This window comes from Balaenoptera borealis, assembly GCF_965194805.1.
Source record: "Balaenoptera borealis genome assembly, chromosome: 2".
Classification (NCBI taxonomy): Eukaryota; Metazoa; Chordata; class Mammalia; order Artiodactyla; family Balaenopteridae; genus Balaenoptera; species Balaenoptera borealis.
The window spans coordinates 174654895-174666656 of NC_138867.1; the positions used below are offsets into that span (position 1 = coordinate 174654895).

The window sequence follows — 11762 nt, forward strand, 5'->3', positions numbered from 1 at the left end:
GAAAATGAAAAGAGGGATAAATTCAAGCACTTTAGAAATAAGATGATAATGGATTCATATCCCCAAAACATAATGAACTTCTACAACTCAACAAGAAAAAGAAAAAAATGATTAAAAATTAGGCAAAAGACTTGCATAGACTTCTTCCAGAGAAGATATACAAATGGCCACATGCATATGAAAAGATGCTCAACATAACTACTCATTGAGAAAATGTAAATAAAACCCACAATGAGATAAGCATTGGGGTGGTTATTATAAAAAAAGGAAGAAGAAGAAGAAGAAGAAGAAGAAGAAGAAGAAGAAGAAGAAGAAGAAGAAGAAGAAGAAGAAGAACAAGGAGAAGGAGAAGGAGAAGGAGAAGGAGAAGGAGAAGGAGGAGTAGGAGAAGGGGAAGGAGGAGAAGAAAAAGGAGGAAGAGGCAGGAGGAAGAGGGGAAGGAGAAGGGAGAGGGGGAGGAGAATGGGGAGAAGAGGACGAAGAGGGAAAAAACAAGTGTTGGCAACGATGTGGAGAAATTGGAATCCCTGTGCATTGTTGGTGGGAACATAAAACAGTGAAGTTACTATCTAAAACAGTATGTCAGGACAGGAATAAAGATGCAGACGTAGAGAATGGACTTGAGGACACAGGGAGGGGGAAGGGTAAGCTGGGACGAAGTGAGAGAGTGGCATGGACTTGTATATACTAACAAATGTAAACTAGATAGCTAGTGGAAAGCAGCTGCATAGCACAGGGAGATCAGCTTGGTGCTTTAAGACCACCTAGAGGGGTGGGATAGGGAGGGTGGGAGGGAGACACAAGAGGGAGGAGATATGGTGATATATGTATATGTATAGCTGATTCACTTTGTTATAAAGCAGAAAGTAATACATGCTTGTAAAGCAATTATTCTCCAATAAAGATGTTAAAAAGAAAAAGAAACAGTATGCTATTTCCTCAAAAAATTAAAAGTAGAATTATATTACCTAGTAATTTCACTTCTGGATATATTCCCAAAAGAAATGAAGGCAGGGACTTGAAAAGTTGTTTATATACCTATGGTCAAGCAGCATTATGCACAATAAACAAAACGTGGAAGCAGCACAAGTGTCCATCAACTGATGAATGGATAAGTAAAACATGGTATATACATACAATGGGACATTATTCAGTTTTAAAAAGAAAGGAAACTCTGATACATCCTACAACTTGTATGAACTTTGAAGACATAATGCTAAGTGAAATAAGCCAGTTGCAAAAGGACAAATAATGTATGATTCTACTAACATGAGGTTCCTAGAATAGTCAAATTCACAGCCACACAAATTAGAATGAGGTTTCCAGGGTCTGGGGTCAAGAGTGATTACAGAGTTACTGTTAATAGGCACATATTTCAGTTCTGTGAGATGATGAGTTCTATGGATTGATGATGGTGATATAAACACACAGTGTGAATATATTTAACACCTCTGAGCTGTAAACTTAAAAACAATTAAAATGGTAAAAGACCCTGAATTTCCAAAGCATTCTTGAGAAGGAACAGTGCTGGATGCCTTGCACATCCTGATTTCAAACTATATTACAAAGCTATAGTAATCAAAACATCACAGTACTGGTACAAACACACATACCTAGACCAATGGAACAGAACGAAGAACCCAGAAATAAGCCCACGCACATATGGTCAACTAATATATGACAAGGGCACCAAGAATACTCAATGGGGAAAGAGTAGTCTGTTCAATAAATGGTTTGGGGAACACTGAATAACCACATACAGCAAAATGAATCTTGACCCCAATCCTACACCACTTGCAAAAACTATCTCAAAATCGATTAAAGATGTAAACATAAGGTCTGAATCCCTAAAACTTTTAGAAGAAAATGTTGAGAAAAACACTTTGATATTGGCCTTGGCAATGGTTTTTTGGATATGACACCAAAAACACAAGTAACTCCATCAAACTAAAAAGTCAAAAATCATAGAAACAGAAAGTAGTATGGTGGTTATCACAGAGCTGGAGGAAATGGGAGATGCTGGTCAAGGGTAAAAACTTCCAGTTATAAGATTAAGTTCAAGAATCTAATTTGTACAGCATGATGAAAATATAGCTAAAAATGATATATTGTATACTTGAATATTGCCAAGAGAAGAGATTTTAAATAGTCTCACCACAAAAGAAGTCTTAATTATGTAACAGAACAGAGGTTTTTAGCTAATTTTATGGTGGTAATCATTTTGAATATGTTAATGTATCTAATCAACAAACTGTACAGCATAATCTTACAGTTCATATGTCAATGATATCTCAATAAAGCTGAAAACAATGATCAAATGCTGGAAATCAACTGCTGGCTGCATAAATCCAATTTCAGTCACAATGGTTGCATTACCTTCTCCTTTTCTTTGTGTCATTTCCATTTCTGTCTAGCTTATTAGGATACATGGATTATATTTAGGACATGTTCAGCCAATCTGGGATAAACTCATCTTCTACAAAGACTCTAATTCAAAATAAGTAACACTCACTGTTTTTCTAATTCTATTCCATTATAGTTGATTACAACATCCACCTTTTTAATCATATAATATTAATAGGTTATAAGAAATAAGATGTGGACAAATTGTTTTTAGGGCCACTATACAACCCATTACAGAAATATATTCTAGTTGACTCCATGGAAAATTCTATAATTACCTGACTCAAAGAAGGACAACCAGGGTTCTGTCTCTGGAAATCATGTCCATACATGACATCTTCATCTGGCAACACCACTGGTGACCCTGAGGAAAACCAGTCCCAGGACAAAACAACACATGCAGGACTGAATGAATTCCTACTCCCTGGTTTACATACATTTCTTACTTATGAAGACCTTGTTATGAAAGATAACTCTCTTTGTTGTTTGGACATATTAGAGTTAGAGATTCTTTTTCTTATTAGAACTGAAGGCTTCCTCACTAATGGAATTCAAATATCTCACTTTTCAAACCACCGACACATTTCATAGATAATGAAACTGACTATAGTAGATACTTATGTTCCTCAATCTAATTCATTAATAAGTAGGTGTGGAAAAGGTAAGATCTCTTACTCCACTATAGACCTAACTCTGGGGTGCAAATCATATGGCCCCACCATGGATCAGGTGGAAGTTAGTCTCTAGATATGACCACAGCCTTGCCACAGTACTTCCTTTCCTAATAATTTTGGCAATATTCCTTATTCTGAGAGTGATGCAAAAAATTTGTAAAAACTAGAACCCTTGCTTCAGGCTCTACTTCTATGGAAACTGAGCAAAGAAATTGAATTGAAGAATTGAAAATATGTGTCAAACAGCATATGGCTGAACAAAAAGCAAAATCTGGTGTCAACCTCAAGTTAAAGTTAACTTGGAAATTCTGCTGTTGGCTGTTTTAGAAGAATTTGTTAATGAAAGTATCAGACATTATGGCTCACCCAGGATTCCTAATCCCTTGCCTCGTTCTAGAAACTCAAGTCCAAAGTAGAGGGCACGATCACGGGAAAGAAGGTATCCTACTAATAAGTTTCCTCAAGGCTCTCTTCATGTCCTTGTTTCTCAGGCTGTAGATAAAAGGATTCATCATCTGAGGAACTACAATGTACATAACTGAAGCCACTGCAGTCTTCCTGAGTGAGTCAGTAACCACAGAACTAATGTAAACTCCAAAAAGTGTCCCATAGAATAAGGACACAACTGCAAGGTGAGACCCACAGGTGGAAAAAGCTTTAAGCTTTGTCCCTGCTGATGGCATTCTCAAAACAAAGGGGACAATTTGAGTATAAGAAAAAATGATCCCAGAGAGGGGAACGCCACAAAACAGGCTAGCCACGGTATATATCAAGATGTTATTCATGAGGGTATCAGAACAGGCCAGCTTGATGACCTGAGCAAGTTCACAGAAGAAGTGAGGGATTTCCAGGTCCTTGCAGAAGGACAGCCGCAATACCATCAGACTGAGGAGCAGGCCAAGCACTGTGCTGATGAAAAGTGAGAGTAGAATCAGCAGAACACAAAATCGGGGGATGATGAGGACCGTGTACCTCAGGGGGTGACAAATGGCCACATAGCGGTCATAGGCCATTGCCGCAAGGAGAAAATTTTCTAAACCAACAAAAACCAGGACAAAGCCAATCTGGGTCAGGCAGCCTATGTAAGTGATGTGCTGTATCTCTGCCTGGATGTTTACCAGCATCTTCGGGATCGCAGTTGTGCTTATACAGATGTCAGTAAAGGAAAGGTTTGAGAGGAAGAGGTACATGGGGGTATGGAGGTGGGAGTCACAGGTAACAGCCAGAATGATGAGCAGGTTTCCTAAGACAGTGATCAGATACATTGCTAGGAACAGGCAGAACAAGAAGGGCTGCAGTTCTAGATCATCTGTCAATCCCAGGAGGAGGAATTCTGAAACGTCTGTTTGATTTCTGGGTTCCATGTTGTCGGTGAATCTGATGGGGAAATGGAGTGAAAAGAAAAGGAAATGAATGTTCCCCAGATGAGCAGCACCAGCATCAACTGAGAACTTGCTAGAAATGCAAATCCTTGGTGCCATTCCAGATGTACTGCTGATAACCTCTGGAGGTAAGGGCCAGCGATCTAAGTTTTAACATACCCTCCAGATGAATGCCATATATGCTAACACTTTGAAACTGTGCTTAAATAAAAAAGAAAACTCTGTGCCTATTGTGAACACAAAAGACGATGCAAGTCTGTCCCTTTGCTAATTTTTCTCTCCGTCAACATCTCTCATATTTCCTCTTCCCTCTACTCTCTTTATTGGCCATTATTTTGATTGGTCACCAACTCGGTATCACACCTGTGCCAAGTGTTAAGGCTGAAACAAAGAATAAGACACAGCGTTTCCTTCAGAAATATTTCTGGCCTCAAGCAAAAGAAAAATGAGAATGAAGTTATCCTCTCTCTTTTGTAATGCATGATGCCTAAACTTTGACCTGCCGCAGAATCATCTGAAGGGCTTGTCAAATTACAGATGAGTTAGATCGTACTATCACTCCATTCATCCATGCGGACACTTAGGTAAAGTGAGGGTACCTCATGGACATGAAATACACAGTGTGTGGAAAAGACTAAGTCTGAGCTAAGATTATCTGACTGCTGAGTTGACTCTCTTAACCAATCATTGTCAATATCGCTGGATAGTACAGAATTACCATTCCTAAACCAACACTCAGATTTTACAATTTTCCTTTAAAATTTTAATATTTTAATCTAGGACCATGCTCTAAATTTTTTCTCTTCCCTACAGTGTTATGTCCATCCCTACGCATGAAATATTGTATAGCAGGTCATGGCATCTATCCAAGGATACACTCTGCACCTGAGCAAATATTAGAAAATGTTGCCTGTAAACTAGAGCTCATAAGACTCCCTCATGAAATGTAACGCACCTGCATTAACAATTAATTCTAAGAGAAGGTGTGCAAATATCAATGACATTCTCCGTCTCATCCTAATGGGACCTCTTCCCCTAAGGTGATAGGAGGCATATGATTTTTTTTAAAAAAAGATAAATGAGAGAGAGAACAAAATGCATAGGCTTCTCAAAAGTCGAAGAAAATAGCAACAATTTTTGACCCTTGCAAGACAGAGAATTACAAGATAAGAAGACATATGATACTTACAAAATATTCAGGCATCCTACAGCACTGTCTCCGTAAAGCAGTGGTCCTCGTTCTCCTGGGGGGGGATGGAAGTGGGCATGACAGCCTTTATTATTTGCTGTATTACTTAGACTCAAACACTCTGAACTGAATCCAGGACCAGCACTTCCTTTGAGAATAGGGAAAATGGTTCAATTGTATGAGAAGATTTGGTGTCCTCATTTGTATGATGGGAACTATCATAAAGCTGCATCGGGATGTTGCAATGATGAGAAATGAACAGAGACAGAGCAGCCAGCATAGTACTCAACATACAGTGCATGTCATTTACAATTTGCATTCTTATGTGATTTCACTTTTCTCTATTGTTGCTATATTTAACCCCTCTTCATTATTTTTAATCACCAGGGAGTATTCCACTGCAAGTTACATCATGTTTTATTTCTCCATTCTGCTGTGTTGATTCCTTTTATCAATGTATTTTTTTGAACACATATATACCATAAAGCAATGCATGAGGGATACCACCACATTCAAGGTGATGTTGTCTCTAGGAAGGGGAGAACAACAACTGAGGGCATGCGAAAGGGAGGGCTTTTGTATGTGTGTATTATTTTGTTACTTTATTTTTTTAAAAAACCTGAAGTTGATATGATAGAGTGTCAACATTTGAAAATTCTAGAATAAGTTGAAGGATGGTTATATTTTTAAAATTTATTATACTATCTCTGCTGTTCTTATATTAAATACTTGGCAATTTTATAAAGAGAAACAGGTGTACTGGGATGGCAGCTAGCTGTTTCTCTGTGTCTCTACTTTCTCCCCTGTAATTTCATAGCCCAAGTCCAGAGATAATGCAGACACACTTCTGGGCAGTGGTGTTTAAAGAAGCAGGAATGGGCATGAAGGGAAAGCTGACAAAACACCTTCCCCACAACCACAAGAAGAATTTAAGTAAGTGTCAGAAAATTTTATAACAGTCATCATGTTTGAGAAGGGGCAGATCTCTGCTCAGGAGGATAAATTTTTTCCCCATTTTTAGAGAAAATATTAGACCAGCAGACTGAGAACTGGGTGAGCATTGATACAAACAAATATGAGAATTTGTCACCAAGAAGATAATTTGTCTGGAGTCCCATGGGACACTGGGTTCTGATCATTTCATACATGTACTCTGCTCATTGCTTCCCATAGATGACTTTGGAGTAAAACGCCTCGTCTCATTACAAAAACATTATCTAATGTGCATTAATTTACCTGACTGGCATCAGTGTGAGATGAAACTTGAAATGACACCTGGATATTGAAGACAGATCTGTACTCAGAAAGGGCAGAGAGACCAAATGAGACAATGAAATTCTAGTTAAGGATTATCTCTGGAAGGTGTGCCTGTTTTGACTAGGCAAGAGCCGTTGAAATGTTGTCACAAGTTGATTCTTTAGAGTATCTCGTTTTCCCCTGGGGGTCAATATCCAAAGCTCCTCATTAGACATATATTATTAATGTCGTTCTGATCCTTGAGCAGTCAAATCATTAAAGACCAAAACTATAGAAGAAAGGAATTCATGATGACTAATCCCTGACTTGTGAGGCAAGGATACATTACCCATTCTCTTCACCTGTTCATGCTCGCCTGCATTTTACATACCTTTCACATATGTACACACACTTCTCTTCTAATGAACTCCTGGATCCTTTTATAAAATTACAAAAAAAGGCATCTCAAATTAATAATACCAGAAAGCCTGATTTCAATTTTTGTGTGAAAACATATTTTATATATTAGATACAAATAGTACATTTATGAATATAGTTAAGATATTATAAAATTCAGACACTTAGGGGCATTTCAGTTTTAGAGCCACTGAATGTTTCCTGTTCCTTAATTCCTGTTCTTTATATTTTATACAGCAGTATCCAATTTATTCCCTATGATCTATTGTGACTGTGCTCAATATAAACAGACATCATACTCTCTTTTTAGGCTTTCATAATCATGTTTTCCATTTTTCACACAATAGATTCAATGTACATTTTCCTTCACATTTAGGCAACTTTGGATTGAATTATGTTTTTTAATTTTAAAATTGTGTTGTGATAAAATACAATGTCACCTAAAGACACAGACCTACTAGAGAATGGACTTGAGGATATGGGGAGGGGGAGGGGTGAGATGTAACAGGGTGAGAGAGTGTCATGGACATATATACACTACCAACTGTAAAATAGATAGCTAGTGGGAAGCAGCTGCATAGCACAGGGAGATCAGCTCGGTGCTTTGTGACCACCTAGAGGGGTGGGATGGGGAGGGTGGGAGGGAAGGAGATGCAAGAGGGAAGAGATATGGGAACATATGTATATGTATAACTGATTCACTTTGTTATAAAGCAGAAACTAACACACCATTGTAAAGCAATTATACTTCAATAAAGATGTTTAAAAAAAAAAAATACAATGTCACCGAAAGCACTAGTGTGCAGTTTTGTCTATTATCTAGTAGATCTCATGAGATTGCATCCATAATTTAAGATGTGATGGTGCTCCATCTTAATATTCACTTAAAAACATTTTTCTTTAAAGACTTCAGTATTTTCATGTGTTCATCATTTATTTTCATTCTAACTTTTTCTGTATGAATTTTCTTATGCTATATATTTCTAGATATATTTTAAAAATAAACTTATGACAAGATGGCATTTTAATATCACTGAAGAACATCTTAACAGCAGTAAATTTCAAACACATGTATGTTAGGTAAAATACACAAAGCCTTAGCTGGCTCAAAAAAAGGTTAAATTTTCCATGTAGCACCAAAAGATCTGACACTTAAAATGGTAGGTGGGCTGGAGTCAAGTGGCTCTGCTGATTTATGTCCTTAGGGAAGAGGATGCTGTTTCAGGTAATGAGGATTAAATAATGAATCTGGACTCCTGTCTTACACCAATGACAGACGTCAACTCAGAATAGATTAAAGAATTAAATGTAAGATCTGAAATGGAAAACTCCTGAACAAAACATAGGGGTTATGCTGTTTGACACTGGTGTAGGCAATAAATTTTTGGAAGTGACATCAAAAATAAAGGCAACAAAACAAAAATAAACAGGTAGACTGCTACAAGCTGAAAAGCTTTTGCATAGGAAAAGAAACAATTTAAAAAATTAACCTTAATTTGACAAATTCCTCACCTTTCCCAAATTCGTGTTGGCTGATTGCCTCACCCTGAGACACAAAGAGAATGATATGCTCTTCTCTCTGCTTATTTTAAAAAATACATATTTAAGTTGTAAGCCATGTTGACTTGATATACATGCTTAGTGAAATTATCATTGTGGTCAATATAATTATCATATCCATCTCCTCATATAGATACCATTTTTTTTTATAAGAACACCTAAAACCTAAGCTGAGGCTAGTGCTCTGGCTATAATGACACCCTTGCTCAACTCCTTCCCCTACCCTGTTCTCTTTCTGACACTAAAATTCTCCTAAGAACATTGTCCACAAAGTCACTATAGAAATAACCCTGATCTTGGGTTCACCTGAGCTAGGCACCCTGCATACGTGATGGATTTGCTTTGTGTCTGGAGGTTCACTAGCATCTTGAGGACTGTGGTGGTGCTGAAACTGATGTTAGTGAAGGGCAGGTGGGAGAGGGAGAAGTACATGGGGGTGTGGAGGTGAGAGTCAGACCTGACGGCGAGGCTGATGGACAGGTTCCCAAGCACAGTGACCAGGTACATGGTCAGGAATAGACCAAAGAGGAGGGGCTGCAGTTCTGGATCCTCTGAGAGGCCCAAGAGGAGAACTTCTCCTACGCCTGTTTGGCTTTCTGATTCCATGTTGTGGATGAGTCTGCTGGGAAAAATACATGTGACAAGACACATAGCAGATGTACACAAATCACTTACTTTAGAAAACTGTGATATCTGTATAGTAAACTGAAGTGAATGGTCCTCATGTTTTTCTTTGCCTTGTGCCTTTCTCTCAGTCTCTCTCACTTCCTAAACCTCTAATCTTTCTGTCCTTCTCTCTCCTACACTCAAAATTAATTTGAACTTTCCCACATTGTGCTAAACAATAGGAATAAAATAGGGAACAACATGTAAAATAGATAGCTAGTTGAAAGCAGTCGCATAGCACAGGGAGATCAGCTCGGTGCTTTGTGACCACCTAGAGGGGTGGGATAGGGAGGGCGGGAGGGAGACTCAAGAGGGAGGAGATACGGGGATATGTGTATATGTATAGCTGATTCACTTTGTTATAAAGCAGAAACTAACACACCATTGTAAAACAATTATACTTCAATAAAGATGTTAAAAAAAAATAAAATAAAGTTAAAAAAAAAATAGGGAACAACATATGGCTGATTCACTGAGAATTCTCCAAAGCTTCAAACCAGCAAGCAGGAAAACCCAAACCAAGCATATGAAATATGGGTTTACAGCAGTTTCTCAAACTGTGCCTTGCATTAGAATAAACTCAAGGATCTGTCGAAACCCAAATGTTTGGCTCCACACTCAGAATATGAGATTCAGAGGTTGGGCATGGGGCTGGAAATTTGCCTTTCTAACATATTCCCAAATGTTGCTGTGTTGGTCTGGGTTTTACTTTGACGACCACTCTTCTAGAGCACAGATCACTGTGGGCCTAGAAAATCAAATTGTTTACGTGTTGGAGCAGACCCAGCATAATTAAAGAGGAAAATGAGGGCCTGACTCATCAATGTTCTTCTAATGCTCTGGGAGTTCAAGTTCATGGCTCCATTCAAACTCATCATTTTCAATGGATCACCAAAATCTGTCCTTTTAATTCCCCATTTCCATTCCTGTCCCATTATAGGATTATTATCACAAACACGATCTATAATCATTGTAATAATAATGGTATTACCAGGTATCATAAAATTAAATGCAATAATAATTATTAACTGTTCACACTATCACTAACACTTGCAATGCTCTATTGTCAGGCATAGTTTTCAGCACTTTTCTCATACTAATTAATTTCATTTTCTCTGCTGACCTATGAGTCAGGTGCTTCTAAAATCCTTCTATTTATGCTCACGAAAAGATAAAGTGAGGTGAAGATATGGATCCAAAGTACTTGACCCTCCAGTGGTAGGTGTTTAAGGGATTTGAACTCAGGTTTCCAGGCTTTGCGGCTGAACTCATACCACCAGCATGCAAACTTAGAGAAGTAGAGATTTAGGTATCCTGAAGGGTTCATCAGATTCCATCAATTGCCTTTTAAAAACTTTAACCTGAATAAAGTTGCAAATTCTTGCCCTGATTTTGAAGGTCTTCTAATTTCTGACCTCAAAAGGAGTATCTAGAAATTACAGTATCAAAACAGGGCCCACACTCAGCACCTGAGATCAACATTAGAATATGCTACTTGTATATGCTACTTGTAAATGTATATTCAAAAGCAGCAATTTGTCAGTGTGTTCAAATTAGGATTCTGGGATGATGAAGATAAAATCTACCCCACCGTTGTCCATGCTGCTTGACAAGTGCATCACTACAGTACTAGGAAGAGGGAGAGAATGGCCAAGTTAGCCTTAAGAGGGAAAAAGGAAACTGAGAAAGGTATGTCTGGATACCTGAAATGCCTTGACAATTGTGGGACTCTACTTTTTTTTTTTTAATTAATTAATTATTTATTTATGGCTGTGTTGGGTCTTCGTTTCTGTACGAGAGCTTTCTCCAGTTGCGGCAAGCGGGGGCCACTCTTCATCGCGGTGCACGGGCCTCTCACTATCGCGGCCTCTCTCGCTGCGGAGCACAGGCTCCAGACGCGCAGGCTCAGTAATTGTGGCTCACGGGCCCAGTTGCTCTGCGGCATGTGGGATCCTCCCAGACCAGGGCTCGAACCCGTGTCCCCTACATTGGCAGGCAGGTTCTCAACCACTGCGCCACCAGGGAAGCCCGGGACTCTACATTTTTAATCAATAAAATCATCTTAGCAGACAGCCTAGTACCTGGTGAAGTACTTGTTATTTAAGATAATGAAACACAGGAGATCAAGATGGCAGAGTCGGAGGCCACAGAATTTACCTCCCCACCATGGACACATCAAAAATACATCTACACTTGAAACAATTCTCACTGAAAACTAACCAGAGACTGGCAGGA

The 11762-nt window shown here is 38.5% G+C and overlaps 1 protein-coding gene across 2 annotated transcripts; it reads right to left on the minus strand.

The window, feature by feature from the left end:
- Positions 1–368: 368 nt before the first annotated feature.
- On the minus strand, positions 369–11261 carry LOC309624704 (olfactory receptor 7G2-like). Of its 2 annotated transcripts, none has more exons than XM_082383097.1 (2): positions 9354–11261; positions 369–4327 (listed from the first exon to the last, which is right to left on the minus strand). In XM_082383097.1, exons 1-2 carry the CDS (start codon positions 9510–9512, stop codon positions 3503–3505), a joined length of 984 nt encoding a protein of 327 aa, XP_082239223.1. In that variant the 5' UTR covers positions 9513–11261; the 3' UTR covers positions 369–3502. The 2 variants fall into 2 exon arrangements, with proteins under 2 accessions (XP_082239223.1, XP_082239222.1); XM_082383096.1 differs by lacking the exon at positions 9354–11261 and adding an exon at positions 6885–9136 and having other exon boundaries at positions 369–5703.
- Positions 11262–11762: the final 501 nt, after the last annotated feature.